Source organism: Pyricularia pennisetigena, assembly GCF_004337985.1.
Source record: "Pyricularia pennisetigena strain Br36 chromosome 4 map unlocalized Pyricularia_pennisetigena_Br36_Scf_9, whole genome shotgun sequence".
Taxonomy (NCBI): domain Eukaryota; kingdom Fungi; phylum Ascomycota; class Sordariomycetes; order Magnaporthales; family Pyriculariaceae; genus Pyricularia; species Pyricularia pennisetigena.
In genome coordinates, this window is record NW_021940921.1 from 861,216 (window position 1) to 876,168 (window position 14,953).

The 14,953-nt window shown below is 53.0% G+C and overlaps 7 protein-coding genes across 7 annotated transcripts; 1 reads left to right on the top strand and 6 right to left on the bottom strand.

The window, feature by feature from the left end:
• Positions 1-251: 251 nt before the first annotated feature.
• Positions 252-917, bottom strand: PpBr36_10244 (uncharacterized protein; the record flags this gene model as incomplete). Its single annotated transcript, XM_029897357.1, has 1 exon — positions 252-917. One exon carries the CDS (start codon positions 915-917, stop codon positions 252-254), a length of 666 nt encoding a protein of 221 aa, XP_029744246.1.
• Positions 918-1,686: 769 nt separating this feature from the next.
• PpBr36_10245 (uncharacterized protein) lies at positions 1,687-2,061 on the bottom strand (the record flags this gene model as incomplete). Its single annotated transcript, XM_029897358.1, has 1 exon — positions 1,687-2,061. The coding sequence occupies one exon, from the start codon at positions 2,059-2,061 to the stop codon at positions 1,687-1,689; it is 375 nt and encodes a 124-aa protein (XP_029744245.1).
• A 956-nt stretch (positions 2,062-3,017) lies between these two features.
• Positions 3,018-4,146, top strand: PpBr36_10246 (uncharacterized protein; the record flags this gene model as incomplete). The annotated part of the gene is made up of 2 exons (XM_029897359.1): positions 3,018-3,552; positions 3,656-4,146. 2 exons carry the CDS (start codon positions 3,018-3,020, stop codon positions 4,144-4,146), a joined length of 1,026 nt encoding a protein of 341 aa, XP_029744248.1.
• Positions 4,147-5,082: 936 nt separating this feature from the next.
• PpBr36_10247 (uncharacterized protein) lies at positions 5,083-8,487 on the bottom strand (the record flags this gene model as incomplete). Its single annotated transcript, XM_029897360.1, has 2 exons — positions 5,083-8,160; positions 8,260-8,487. 2 exons carry the CDS (start codon positions 8,485-8,487, stop codon positions 5,083-5,085), a joined length of 3,306 nt encoding a protein of 1,101 aa, XP_029744247.1.
• Positions 8,488-11,481: 2,994 nt separating this feature from the next.
• PpBr36_10248 (uncharacterized protein) lies at positions 11,482-12,406 on the bottom strand (the record flags this gene model as incomplete). Its single annotated transcript, XM_029897361.1, has 4 exons — positions 11,482-11,850; positions 11,936-12,045; positions 12,171-12,260; positions 12,295-12,406. The coding sequence occupies 4 exons, from the start codon at positions 12,404-12,406 to the stop codon at positions 11,482-11,484; spliced, it is 681 nt and encodes a 226-aa protein (XP_029744240.1).
• Positions 12,407-12,429: 23 nt separating this feature from the next.
• Positions 12,430-12,807, bottom strand: PpBr36_10249 (uncharacterized protein; the record flags this gene model as incomplete). Its single annotated transcript, XM_029897362.1, has 2 exons — positions 12,430-12,558; positions 12,682-12,807. The coding sequence occupies 2 exons, from the start codon at positions 12,805-12,807 to the stop codon at positions 12,430-12,432; spliced, it is 255 nt and encodes an 84-aa protein (XP_029744239.1).
• An 840-nt stretch (positions 12,808-13,647) lies between these two features.
• PpBr36_10250 (uncharacterized protein) lies at positions 13,648-14,499 on the bottom strand (the record flags this gene model as incomplete). Its single annotated transcript, XM_029897363.1, has 1 exon — positions 13,648-14,499. The coding sequence occupies one exon, from the start codon at positions 14,497-14,499 to the stop codon at positions 13,648-13,650; it is 852 nt and encodes a 283-aa protein (XP_029744394.1).
• Positions 14,500-14,953: the final 454 nt, after the last annotated feature.

A 14,953-nucleotide genomic window follows, 5' to 3' on the forward strand; every position in this document is an offset into this window, starting at 1 on the left:
TAGCACCTACGCTTGTGGTCGGATGTGAACACCATCGGAGTCGATCATCTGGAACATCGGGTAGGAATGTTATGTACGACCCCTGCCCAAGCAAGACATTTCCAGACAAATCAGGTAGTCATCCAACTTTATTCTATGCTCACTCGTGCCTGAATCACAACAAAAGCTACAGTCCATTTCAGCTGCTATCATGTTCATATATCCTAGGTAATTTTCCATCATGCAAATGTACAACCTCCGTCTCGGACAAATCAAACCATTCCTAAATATCCCACCACCGCCGCAGCACCGACCGCCAAGCCCGCAGAAACAAGATTCCTCCCCGCCGCACCCGTGTTGGCAGGCACCGCGGCACTCGAGCTCGCCGTGCCCGTAGCCGAAGAAGTCGCGTTCGTGGCCCTCGTGGCCGTTGCGCTCGCGGCGCTCCGGCACGAAGCGGCCTGGCTCGAAGCGCTCTCCACCGGCGCCCGCACGATGCTCAGCCACAGGTCGCTGCACTGCGGCGGCGCCTCCGTGTTCCACCGGCCGCCGTCGGCAAAGCTGGCGATGCTCGACTGGTATGCATCTTCCATGGACGACAGGGCCGGCGGCAGCGTGGCGCTGCCCACGGCGCACACAAAGTCCGTCGTGGCCGTGCGCGACAGCTGGTCGTAAAAGTCGTCCAGGGCGGAGGGGTAGGTCGGCGCGCCGGGCGCGGTCAAGATGGCGCTGTACATAGAGCTGTAGGAACTGCTGCAGGCCGACGGGGAATCCTGCGTCACGCGGGCTTCGGACGCGGTCGTGGTGGTGGTGGTGGTGATGGCCGTGGGGACTAGCTGGCGCCCGAGCAGGTTGGCCATGCCGGCGGCTGCTGGAATTGGCGCCTGCACTGCTCCTGCGAGGGCCGGCAAGGCGATGATGACTTTGTTGGACTTCATGGTTTTGTTGGCGGCAGGCATCCGCGGTCTTTTTGGTTGTTCTGGTGCGGAGTGAGACTGAGACAAGATCTAAACAACAAGAGCTGTTTTTAAACTTATATTCGATGTTTCTGACAGTGTTCAAGCTTATTTCGTCAGGATTGCAAGTACCCCAATCCACAGTTTTTCTACTTGATTGTGCTGCACTATGGGACAAGGTGTACATACATTACGCGTTGACGAGCAGGGGTGTCATGCTGCCAAGATTGCTTACAGCCAGCCGAACGAAGCTTGACCGAATTTAACGTTTAGTGGGTCACCCTCCCCAAGATGTCAGCGTCACATTTTGTGCGGAGCATCGCTGATTTGCCTAATCCGGCCCCCTAATGGAATCCTGATGGATATATATCTGTGGCTAGATTCTGGCCCTTTTTTACTGCCATCGAGAGAAGAGGAGCCCAAAGAACCGAGTGCGGCAGTGCCTCGCTAAATCACACAGCCACATTGCCATGCAGCAAAATCCCCAGCGCAAGGTCTCCAATGTGGCATATTGAAATCTCGCAGCCTAAAGGGACACGAGACAGTGTAGCAAGAGGTAGGGATGTAGAAACAACAAAGCAATCGGTCCCGGCTTCCACAGCTCAAGTGATTGTCAACACCTGGCCCGCAACTTTTTGTATCTGCCAGCTGGCATCCAACCTCCACCAACAAAATAAAAATAAAATAAAATCACATGTACCCAATCCGTCCAGCCTTTTCTCCAAGACACCCCTCCTCTGGGGAACAAATGTTATTGGCATAGACGACCGTCGAAATCCTGACCCTCTGGACAGCACAAAAACCCGACCTTTGTGTTGCCCGCGATGTCGTGGCCGCCCCCGCAACAAGCGAAGCCCGTGTCCTTGGGGCCCTTGAGAGACTGAGCCTGACTACAGCATGCTGCATACTTGTTGTCGGCGCTCATGGCCAGGTAATACCCGTCTTCGGGCTCGCAATTAAATTGCGTACGTCCTGGCTTGTCGTCTTCTCTCCAGGACACCGAGTTTCCATCGTCGAATATCTTTGTGTTTTGACCGAGCTCTTTGACTTCAACTTGTTGACATGATATGTTTGATGGGGTGATGAGCAAGATAAATGCTAGGCAGAGAGATTTTTGCGCTCGCATGGTGGCAGTTATTAAGTCGACGACCTTGGATTTGACTCGGGATGTCAAGTTAAGGAGTGTAAGAAGCCCGATGATGAGAGGAGAGCGCTGACAAGTGTCAAGGGCTACGTGTGAACGTTGTAGACAGAATCTCTGAAGACCCAAGGTTTCATACGGATATCAGGGGAGGAAAAAATCCATCCATCGGAGCTGCGTCCGGTGGTCGTTGGTTTAGGTTCGGCACTACTCAAAAGAAAAAGTAGTATGACACCAATGATCTTAACGGCTTGATACAATCACGATTGCCAAGAAAGCCACGCGCAATGCAGTGGGACTAAAATCCTAGACTACTCCGTGTCTTGGAGGCTATCTTGAATTTCTTTACGGAAATTCTGTCATTTTAGATCTGGTCTCACGGCGCCTCTGTCGGCCGTACCCGGCAGACACTTGCTTCTAATGCATGTCCCGCCCTGCCTGACATATCGGGAACGTGTAAGGCCATCAAGACCCGCTTTCATTTCGAGATGGAAACACCATGTGTTTTATTAAGTCACCCACTTTAATATGCAAGTTGAGAGCCCAAGGGGCTCCGCGATTCTGTGAAGGTATCCCGATCTACTTACGACACCCTCGTCACGCGGCAGGTTTGCCTTTTTTTACTTTTGCGCATTTGAAAGAAACTTTACGAGCCTCTGACATATGGGCTTGCATGTTCGAAGGTGTCTATCAGGACTGGGCCGATCTGGAAAACAGCTGTCGGTTGATGACGTGTTGAGTTGACAAGCAATCTTCCCACCAGCCCCTTCATACCGTAACAGTACAGCAGTTCGATATAAAAAGGTCACAACTTCCCTCCTCAACAAACGTTACACCATCCCACATCATCCACATCCTCCCATAAAAGACAAACAGCCTTCATTCCAAAACTACTCACTTCTCCAACCCGCATTCAGCATCCTAATTTCAATACCTTCATCATGAAGAGCATCACCGCCATCCAGCTCATGTCCATGCTTCTCATGGCACCCATGGGCATCAACGCCTACAAGGTTCCTGTCATGAAGGTGGACAGGGCAGAATTCAAGGACGAAAACACCATCACCTACCGGGATCCTAACAAGCCCGGTCGCACCACGTGGGGATGCGACCCGGCAGACGGTGACTACCTCGCCCTCAACGCCGACAAGTCCTATGCCACCTGCTGTCAGGCCCCCAAATCCGTCCTGGTCGGGTCGGCCGAGACCGAGTTCCACTGCTGCAACCCGCGCGAGGACGTCGCGCTCAACGCCCAGGGTGCCTTGGACTGCTGCCCCGTCGGCCAGATCTTTGGCGGCGCGTGCAAGGAGCTCTGCCAGAACGGAAAGGAGTTCGACGCCAATGGAAACTGCGTCTGCCCCAAGGGCCAGGAGGTCAAGCCGGATGGTAGCTGCGGTCCCGCGGACAAGGCTGACGAGGACAAGACGGATGAGAAGAAGCCGGACCCAGCCGCTTGCAGCTCTGGCCTGCAGACCGGTAAGAAGCAGACCCCAACACTCTCCCCCCTCCCCTCCTTCCCCATCAAATAAAAAAAAGTGCGGTTTGAGACCATTTACGCTGACGCCTCACCCTCGTCCAGGAAAATGCTACCAGTTCAAGGGCAAGGAGACGGGCAAGCTCCTCTCGTACGTCAACGGCCAGTACTCGGAGTCCTCTCCCGGCAAGACCGTCTTCCCCGGCAAGTTCAAGTTCTGCCGTGACGAGGCCTGCCGCCCCGGCCTGCCCGTGAACCCCAGCAACCAGGTGCACATCAAGGATCTCAACGGGCCCAACCGCGAGCTGTCGAACCAGTGGCTCAACGCGGCGCTCAACGGCGCCCACATCTCCAAGACGCCCGACTTCGCCAAGGCCGGCTCCTTCTCCATCTCCAAGTGGACCTGCGGCACCTACTGCCTGACGGGCTTCATCCACGGGCTCGACATCGCCTGCCCGGCCACGGACCCGTCCATCAGCTTCTACACCAACGGCGCCGCCGAGGCCTGCGTGCCTTTTGAGCTCATCGAGGTCCCCTGCGACATCAGGGACGACGCCAACAACTGCCTGTGGGACCGTCCCATCAACAAGTGCTAGAGGGTCTACTTTGTGAAAGTGGGAGCATGACAAATGCTTCGAGCACGGTATTTTCCGGATGTGCAGGAAGAAGAAGAAAAGGGGATTTTTCGGGATTTTTCTTTTGTTTCAAAAGCAGAAACGTTGATATGAAGTCACGTTCACCAGACCTCGTGGCTTTCAGGCCCCATGTTTGTTTGTTGCATTTCATAAGCCCCACGACCTAATAATCGCATGGGACAGACGGGGTGCAAACAAGGGACAATCCGGGAGCCCATTTGGGATTTGGATTTCCCCGTGTTTGCAGAGGTCTGACGGCACAGTATTGGGGCAGGAAAAAAAAAAGACAAGGTATCTTTCATTCAGTACTATGATGAGATACGTAATTAGGTAGTCGAGCCAGACACAGACACTCCTTAATCGAAGATTAAATCTTCCACAGATGGGAACTTTAAGTGGGTGATTGCCTAGGTATCAACCCATGTTGGTTCTTGGTTTGCTTTTGACAAAAGCAAACTGCAACTCCGCATCAAATGTGGATACATTCCTCGTGTTCATTGCGCGAACATGGCTGCTAGCCTGCTACGCCACAAATGCAAATCGCGGGCTTGGTTCTTGTGTATTTGCGAGCTGACTTTGAACAGACCATTTGAAGCAAAAAGAATATTTATTTGTATCTTTTTTTTTCATTTTTACGTTTATTTTATTATCATATGCAAATACATGAATCTATCATATGCTTAGTATTAAACAACATAGACACTCGGTCGTGCCTCATGAACGATCCTGCCAGTCTGCTGCAAAGCAAAAAGCACAGCTCAGCATTTCAACTGACGCAAGCCGACGCCACTTTGCAGCGCCACCGTTGTCGGGATTGGATTTACTACTGCAGGTGCCAAAATGACTGGCTAGGCATTTATTTGCAAAAGCAAAAAAAAGAATCCCCTGTGCGGATGCTCACCAGGCGACGCGGGCAACGTGCCCCTTGGGGAACAAGCGCACCAGCAGCTTCCTCCCCTCGTCTGCCAGCAGGATGGCCAGGGCCAGCGGGATGGGAATGAACCAAAACTCGATGGGCACGGTGGCGGTCAGAAACAGGTCCTGTATGCCCGGGGTCTGGGTCACGAACACGGCGATGGCCAGGCTCAGCACCATGCTCAGCGGCAGCCACGGGTTCCTGCGCTGCCTGGTGAAGGGGTCGGCCTGCACGATGGACATGCGGCGGTTGCGCACGGCCAGGATGTTGCCCCACTGCAGCATGACGAGCGTGACAAAGTAGACGCTCTGGCCCGTCGCCACGAAGGCGTTGAGCTGGTCCTGCGTGTACCCCCGGTACCCCTCGCCGAACCCCTCGTACAGGAAGAAGAGCTCGCGGGCGGGCATGCCGGCGTACCGCCACAGGTAGAGGAAGAACATGGCGTGCGCGACCGTGGTCTCCATGGTGCCGGTGAAGAGGTAGGCTTGGCCGTAGATGCGGGCGTTGATGAGGTGGTCGCGGCGGTGGTCGCGCGGCGGCACGGCCAGCAGGTCGAACTCTGCCTTCTCCATGATGAGCGACAGGCAGAGGAACAGGTCGGTGAAGACGCAGATGATGATCATGAGAAAGGCCGAGAGCGGCAGCGGCGTGCCGAAGAAGACGTTCAGGACCACGGGCGCAATCTCCGAGTACGACCCGGCGGGGAGCAGGTACGAGATGACCTTCTGCAGGTTCTGGAACACGAGCCGACCGAGCCGGATGGCGTCGATGATGGAGTCGAACTTGTCCATGAGCACCAGGTCGGCCGCCTCGATGGCCACGTCGCTGCCCGAGATGACGGCGACGCCGACGTCGGCCTTGCGCATGGCCGGCGCGTCGTTGACGCCGTCGCCAGTCACGGCCACGACGTTGTGTCGCGCCTGCAGCTCCGTGACGATGCGGAGCTTCTGCTCGGGCGTCGTGCGCGCAAACACGACGTCCTGGTACTCGCACACCACGTCCCAGTCGCTAGTCGACAGCGTCGCGATCTCGGGGCCCTCGACCAGCAGGCTGCGGACCTCGCCGTCGCCGCCCTCGTCCTGCTTCCGCATCTGCCGCATCTCTTCCGCCCTCGGCGTGGCCCCGGACTGCACCGCCCTGACCGTGTCGGGCTCGTTGCCGCCGCGGAAGATGCCAATGTTTCTCGCGATCGCCGCCGCCGTGAGGCCGTAGTCTCCCGTGACCATGAAGAAGCGGATGCCCGCGCGACGGCACTCCGAGATGGTGTGTGCCGTCTCGGGCCGCGGCGGGTCGATGATGCCCAGCAGCGCGATGACGGTGAGGCCGGTCCTGATGGCGTCCGACGCCACCTCGTCGCTGAAGGCGTTGGTGCCGGGGACGTTCTTGGGCTCAAAAGTGCTCTCGCACAGGAGGATGACGCGCTCTGCTCGGCGCGACATCTTGTCCTGGAATCCTTTGAGCGCCGCGCGCGCTTCTGCATCCAAATCACGCACCTCGCCGCCCCGGGTCGACAAGTATTTTGTGCAGAGGGGAAGCAGGACGTCGGGCGCTCCCTTGACCAAAACCTTGTATTGTTGACCGGGGGTTGATTTGCCGTCGCCGAACATGGTGAGCATCCATTTGTTCTTCGAGTTGAAAGGCACCTTGAAGTCGGGCTTCCTTGTCCGCACCTGGCTGATGTGCTCGCCCTGTGCGGCGAAACGAAGGACGGCAGCGTCTGTAGCGTTGCCTCGGACTGCACGCTCGTCGATGGGCAGGTGTGTAGACGTGGGCTCAAAGGTTGCATCGTTGCAGAGCACGGCGGCTTCTTGCAGCTTGAGGGCGTGGGCCATGGCCGCCTGTTCCCCTTCCCTGCACTCAAACACATCATCTGGCCCACATTCACCGTCAACGAAGGCGACAGATGAGACGGTCATTTTGTTCTGTGTGAGGGTGCCAGTCTTGTCTGAGCAGACGACATTGACGCAGCCCAAGGTCTCGACTGTAGACAGTCCCTTGGGCAAGATGTTGCTGGCCTTCATCCTCCTGGCGACTATCATGAGCGTCAGACTGACGGCGATAGGCATTCCCTCGGGGATGAAGGCGACCACACAACCCATGACGTTGTTGAGCATGGCGACGACCGACATGAAGCCCGGGTGATCCTTGCGCAGCCACGCGCCCCAGGCGATGGCGATAATCGAAGCCAGCGCGACGGTGAAGCAGACGATGATCTTGACGAATCGAACGATCTCCCTTTGGATCAGTGTCTCCTTCTCGGTAACATTGGACATGGCCTGCGCGATGCGGCCCATGACGGAGCGGGTGCCGGTCAGCACCACGACGCCGGTGCCGCTTCCGTTGACCACCAGCGTGCCCATCAGCGCAATGTTGCGCGTCTCGAGAAAGTTCTCGTCCGTCGCGTCCACGGCGCCCTCGACCTCGTCCGACTCGCCCGTCAGCATGGCCCTGTCGAAGCGGATGTCGCCAGAGGTGCTGACCAGCCGCATGTCGGCGGGGACCTTGTTGCCCATCGAGATGCGGACCAGGTCGCCGGCGACGAGCTCGCTCGCCGGCAGGCGCATTTCCTGCCCGTCGCGAATCACCAGCGTTTCCGAGGGGAGGAGGTTCTGGATGCTCTTCATGGTGTTGGAGGTGGACCAGTCTTGAAACGCAGAGAAGCCGGCCTGGAGGATGATGACTATGAGGATCAGCACGGCCAGGGCGAGGTTCGTGGGGCTGGGCGGATCGCTGAGCGGCTGCCAGCAGATAAAGAAGACGATGACGCCGACCCAGAGCACGGAGCAGAAGCCGCCAAAGAGATACAGCAGGATCTTCTTGAAGTAGTTTGTTTTGGGATGCGGCATGACGTTGGGCCCATCGCGTTCTATCCTCGTCTTTGCCGCCGCCGACGACAGTCCGGCATCTTGAGAAACGTTGAGCTGCTGGCAGATGATGTCGGTGCTGAGCTGGTGATAGTTCAAGGCGGCAAAGTAGTCCTGGTCCTCCTTCCGGATGCCCTTTTCGGATTTGTCTCCTGCAACGTCCGCAGCTACCGCTTCAACGCGACGCGATTCGGACTAAAAATCCAGTGGTATAATTGTTGTCAGCTTGTGTTCGACATACATGAGAAATTGGTTAGAAAAAAAAAAAAAAAAAATACTACTCGGAAAACATACCTCATGGATGGAGAGTGTGCGATACTGGATTGGAATACCAGCATACGGCGAAGTCTGGGGCAGGCGACGGCGCGAGCTGCGACTTGATGCGCGACTAGTCGAGCGTCCAATTCCCGGCCCTCGTCTCTGGCGCTCATCGTTATCATCAACGCCGTGGAACGTAATGTGCAAGTCGGCGTCGGCACCAGGCTTCGACTGGTCGTCGGCCGCTTTCTCCTCGTCTGGCATGGTCGGTGGCAGGATCGAACCGAAATGCACGAATGATCAATGCGATGCCAAGTAGGAGAAGCGAGCGCACAAGAAAGCTTGTCTGCCTCTTAAAAGAAAACCGCCGTGTGGATAACTGTGCATGCAGAGCTAAAGCTTGAGAAGGGGACGCGAACCTGGACCTTGATCCGCCGATCCAATGTGAAGATGATGGTTCATCCAATGGGCTCAGGGGGTTTCGGACAGGGTCTGCTGGGAGGCAACCCAAGGGATGCTGGGTGGATTTGGATTTGGTGGTGTTAAAATCGCTCATAATCAACCAACTTTTTTTTTTTTTTTTCCATTTCCCATTATCGGCAAGTGCTGGCTGACTGACTGACTGACCACTGGGAGAGAGTTTGGGGCGGTGAGGTTGTTTTGCCTGCTACATTGCTCACCTGGGTGGTATTTTGTTGCGCCTCACTCGACGAGACCCCAGCGTTGTATCCAATTGGAAACCTGCTGCTCATGTCCCCCAAGGAACGAGGCAGCTGCGTATGTATCATGGTCATTTTACCTACTGATTGCGGTTAAGCTGCTGGAAGCACGCCTACGCGAGAAATTAGCTTGCAGCCGGCGTGGTTACCGACGGGTGAGCGATTTTATTTTGCTGCAGCAATCCTTTCAATGGCTGACAAAGTGAGGACCCTGCCTGTCAAATTACCGCCTTGTTTAAACACGTGCAGCGTCCGATGAAGGAGTTGGATACGAGATGACAATGTTGCAACGCGCCAAAAAGAAATGGATGAATCTCGGGAGAGAAAAAAAAAAAAAAAAAAAAAAAGGCAAAACCTGGTTGGGTTGCACCGCAGTCAAGATAGCCCGCCATTGCACGTGGTATGATGACATGCTTTGACAAACACAATTTCCTCTTTAAAAATGCTACTGTCCTGTCCATCAAAGCTCTACTGCTACTGCTAGTCTAGCTTCTTATTCTGCCCTAGTGCTGCTGCGTATAACGCGCCGAGTCGCGGCACGGGCGCTCCGAACTAGGAAACTAAACCGCGGCTTATAAATTATTCATCCCCAATTTTCACTTTTCAAAAGCAGCCTGTCCCTGATAGAAAGAGAAAGTTCAATTCCAGAATTCCTAGCGTCAAATCCATCCATCACATACCCGCATTTATTACCACCTATACCAACGCACGTCACGTCAAACGAGGAAAATTCAAAGCAAGTGCCTCTGTCGGTGATGAAGACGACGGATTTAAATTTCTAGCCTTTCCCATTCAAGACCCCGCAATGCGCTTTCGAACTCCTTTTCAATTCCGTCAAGTGTAATGGTTACAGTGCAAGTCTGCAGTGCACGTGATGGAAGGTCCGTCAACACACGCCAAATAACGCAGTGGCTAACAATATATCCGGTCACTGTCTGCACACGAAATCTAAGCGATGAATCCATCCTAGCTGCTAGGGGGAACACTCTGCCCCTAGGCGGGAAACATGGAACTTGCGAAGCTGCGACATTTGACTTTGTAAACGCTGCGGTCGTATAATTTAGTTGGTTTCTAGAAAGAGTGATGAAATGCAGCATTCATGGATCTTTTTCCCATCAACGTCAAATCTAAATGTTCTGTCCCCCCGCGACTCTATTCTCGTTTACTAGCTTTGAATCCCAAAATTGAAAAAGCACAGCAAGGTATTTCCTTTTTGCATCCCAAGTATAGCTGAATTTCATATTTTCAATCCGTATAAACAAATACACGGAACTCTTGTCGGGACATTTATTTAGGGGCAGCTGTATTTTCACAGCAAAAAAGAACCCTAAAAATAAGCAAGCGGCGTTTAGTTTACGCATTTTAAGAACACAGTGCTAATATTAGCATTTAGCTCAAGTCATTTACCTCTCTATCCCTGCCTTGATATATTTATGGCTCCCGTCTACCACAGCTGTATTTCGGCACAACTTTTGAATTTGGGTACATTGGTTTTCCTTTCTTCTCACGGACTCTTCATCTTCGTCGCAGCTCATCCGCAATTGCACCTGACTTTGGTAGATTTTCTTTCGTGTCTCTCTTCAAGATTCACACACTTTCAAGATGCAGTCCTCACTTTTCGTCGGTGTCTTCGTCTTTGCTCACGAGGCCGTCGGCGCAACCCGTAGCGCGAACCTTAACACTTACCCCAATTTCACCTGCAAACCCGGTAAAATTCCTTATAGGTGCCAGCCGATTCCGTCTCAAGCTCATAGCGGCAAGCCTCCGGATGCTGGCAGTACTTATCTCTGTATATATGATCCGAGTCAACTCCCTGCAACTAAGGCTCTTTCAGCAAGGGATCATGGTAGGTATTGTTCATGAACCAACAATCAGTCATTAGGAGCTCACGACTACGTTGAAAAAGTTTACAATGCTTCTCAATCACCAACCAGAACAGGTTGAGCCGCAACTGCTAGCATGGCAAACAGCTAACTTAGACCTCCTTTCCAGCAGGCGTTGACGGGAACCTGGTTCCTCGCGGATTAATAGTCGACAGCTTACTGCTTACCTGTGCCGGTTACATTGCGTATTTTCTTCTAGAGGTCTGCGCCGATTCATATTCGGATGAAGAGTGTTTATAGAGCGATTGAGTCATATGAATTCGATCCAGATGTGACCGAGGTCTTGTTCGTTAGGCATAGGCAGTCATAAAGTACTACTTGAGAAGGCTAGCTCTGAAGTGGAAGGTGTTTCAAACTCATGCGGTATAGTTCAGTGTTACGACACGCATGAGTCTTTGCTCATAAATTTGAATACCTTCTAAATAGTACCACTTTGCAGTCATCGAGCCTCGTAACACAATTCTCACAAACAAGGGCTGGCTTTCCGACGTTTGCGCCATGATAATGATGTTTAATGTTACCCGACATCCTGCAGATGCATTGCTTTAGCAGCATTTGTTGTTCTTTTGACTTTTCATTCACCCCCGAAAATGTAACTCCTGGAACAAAAATGACCATCGCACTTCGCCTGGCCGGGTGCCTGGCAGAAGGCAAACTCAAGCTAAGAATGGGTGGCGCAACGCATCTTCTGCCGTTGGCCGCTTTGTCTCATCCAAAACGAGAAGCGACTCTATAAAGTCAATGAGATCCGGGTCGATGGGCGGATCCTGTACTCTCTCCAACTCCCGACGCAAGGGGCCTACGTTGATGAGTTTGCCTTGTGAATTACCGCGCGTCTCGTCCAGTTCAATGTCCAAGAGATGGGCTGCCACGTCGAATTCCTCCTCTATATCCTCGGGACCTGTACAGACATCGAACTGCCCTACGAGACGCTGGATCTTGGCGATGCACCACGCCTCTGTATGTCCCTCGATTATTTTGTCATTTGCCCCGAAGATCGTTCGCCCTAGAACCCAATGGGCCAGCTGCGACTTGTGAGTCAGATTCAAATGCGGTCGCATTCAAGGTGCAGCCGTCTCTAATACTGAAAGCAAAGAATAAGTAACTTACGGTAACCCCAACAGACCATACTTCGGACGCATGAGAAACCCCCTGCCCTTTCCAGAATTCGGGGGCACGGTAAGGCAGCGACTGGAGGTGGTACTTTGTATACCCCTCATCTATCACTTGCCAGTTGTGGTGTGTTAGACATGATGTTTCCAGTTTACTGTTTTTATTGCTTTGCTAGAGAGAAAAAAAAAAGAAAAAAAAAAACAAATAACAAACTTAATAGTTCCAAAATCACAAATCTTGATCAAGTCTCCTGATTTGACGTTGCTGAAAAGCAGGATGTTATTGAGGTTGATATCTGGTTGGACAATAACATGTTGGTAAACTGGATTTGCAAAAGGTCAACAGACATGGCATACCTGTGTGCACTTTGCCTAGTTGTTCAAAAGTAGCAAGAGCCGGTAAGACGGATCGAGCAACCCGTTTGGGAATTAATGCTGGATCACTGCGGAAACTTGTCCCACTTGCCATCCCACAAACAATGGTCCATCCACTCAAACACACAGGCAGGGTTGATTTCCAGTAATAACTTCCGGGTTGCTGCCAGGATCCTCGAATGATCCAATTGTCTCATGCATCTGGCGAACATAAGGGCTTGCGGTGATATGGGGAATCTGATAGTGCTAATATTCCCGAACGAAAGAACGTTGTTGCCCCCTTATCGAGCAAGTTTTGACAATGGCCCTAGTGCCGAATCTGTATCAAAAGTGTGAACTTCTTTTGTGGTTTAGCTGGGAATATCATACTGACCATGTCTCATCGAGGGAAATAGGGCTTAGTATCCGAGCTTCGAAAACGGTGTTTCCTTTCAACACTTGCTGCAGCTCATACGTCGCTCGTGCTCCCTTAAGCACGTGGCCAACGCGAAGCATTGTTTTGTTTCTTTGCGCGTAACGTGTTGGCGAGACTTGGCGCTGGTAAGAGGAAGTGATGGTGCTTAAATCGAACACTCTGCTAGTCGCACAAGTGCTGTCGAAAGCAACGCGGTTTGGTGCCTTAGGCAGTAATCAAGTGAAAACCAACGGATGTGTCCGATCAGATACCTCCCTTGTAAATCATACCTTGAGTGGTTTCTCGTGGCCCGAGCCCGAAAGACGGCTTTTCTCCCGCACCAGTCTCGTCGGATATTTGACTAGCTTAACCCGTTGACGGCGTATATACCTCACCATGAAAGATTTAATTTAACAGACTTAAACCCTCCAGCAGCTCTTGTAGTCGGTGTACGTTGGCACATTTGACCTTCTCATATCCGAACAAAAAGCAGTAGGTTGCGTAGGAACCTTGTTTATCACCAAATTAAATCGTCTATCAGGTCAAGCTGCGAGTCGGAATGAAACAGCGATTGCTACTGATATAGCTGAGGAAATAATATTGAAAGATCTTATTACTTCATCCGTGTTACTGACCAAAAATCTTGGGAACGACTGCTAAAAGGGTGGAAAAGTATTGCGAGCTAAAATCTGCCGACAGAGAAAACATAGAGAAATAAACCAAGGGCGCTTATAACGCCAGTGGCCAGACTATTTATTTGGTTTTTGGAATCCTCGACCTTGGTTTACGAAACTATTCCATATCCGAGCTACTTGAATCCTAACAGCAAAGTGAATAATACGGGCAGCCTTCGCCGCTTGTTACCCGGGATTGTATCGAGGCATCGTGACTCCTGATCGACACAATCCCAAAGACACCGATGCATTTCATCCCTCGCCCTTTCAATCCGATAAATAAACAGCAACGTACTTGACCCTCATAGCACTCGACAACCCATCCAGCGTAGCCGAAGTCGGATTTCCAGGGTGTCCACCACCGATGGCAACGTTGAGAATAATTTCAAACGGGTTCCAGGCAATATCGCGCCACACTGACTCCACACCAAAATCCGACCCTTTAAACTCGAGCCAAGGACTCCCGTTCAGATACCACGTTAGCTTTTGCTGCTTCCAGTCCGCGTTGCGCCGGTCCGACTTGACCGCCCACACGTGCCAATCCCCGCCCTTGTACGGCACCTTCTTTTTTATGATCTGCATGTTCTTGTTGACGTCGGCGTAGTGCAGCGCCGCCTGGTTGTCCCCGCCCAGCCAGTTGGTCGGCTCCAGAACGTCCCACTCGTGCGGTCTGCTGCCCGTCACGGTCTTGCCTCGTGCCCAAAACGCGGGCCAGAGGCCGTCGAAAATGGCCGGGCTGCCCGTGAAGTTCGGCACAAGGATCTCCGCTTCGAACATCATAGCGGAGCCGCGCGGGCACGCCCAGGCCTGCTTGGAAGTGATGCGGCCCGAGGTCCAGCCGCGAGTGGCGGAGGAGTCGCGGCGGGGGATGATCTGCAGGGAGCCGTCGCCGGCAAGACGGACGTTGGCGGTCGAGGCGCGGTAGTCCTGCCACTCGCCGTTTTGGTTCTCGTCGCTCGTCCGCGCCATGACGTCCCAGTTCGCGGCGGAGACGGGGGAGTTGGCGCCGCCGTTGAAGTCGTCCGACCAGACAACTCTGTAGCCGCTGTGGGAGGGAATGGCGGCCAAGGTGGTGGTGGCCAGGGCCGAGAGCCCAAGGAGCTTGAGGATGGAGGGCATGGTGGCTTGTGGGCTGCTGGGGGCTTGTAGGTTGTTGGTTTGGTCCGTAACGTCGAGAGAAATCGGGGTTTCGGGGCGCCTTTTTTTATACTTGAACACTCTACACCCAAAAACACCTGTCACGGTCTGGGCAACTATTATCGCCCAAGTCAAAAATGACGAGAATAATCAATACGAGATGCATGTTGATTTCAATCGGTGGTAAAAAAAGGCCCAAGATGCATACACAACTATGGACGCCGCGCTCTCACAGCACCGTTGTGTTGAAGTTGGCTGGATAAGTTTATTCACAAAAGATGAAGTTTCTGACCCAAAGGGACAGCTTGTAAAAGAGTTTACCTGATTGGCCTGCGTGTATTCTTTATGGGTCAAACAGGCCACATGTGGTCCGCCACAATAGTGTCGATGAGTCAAAATCGACCCCAATTTGCCAATGTGTTCTTTGGCGTCTTAT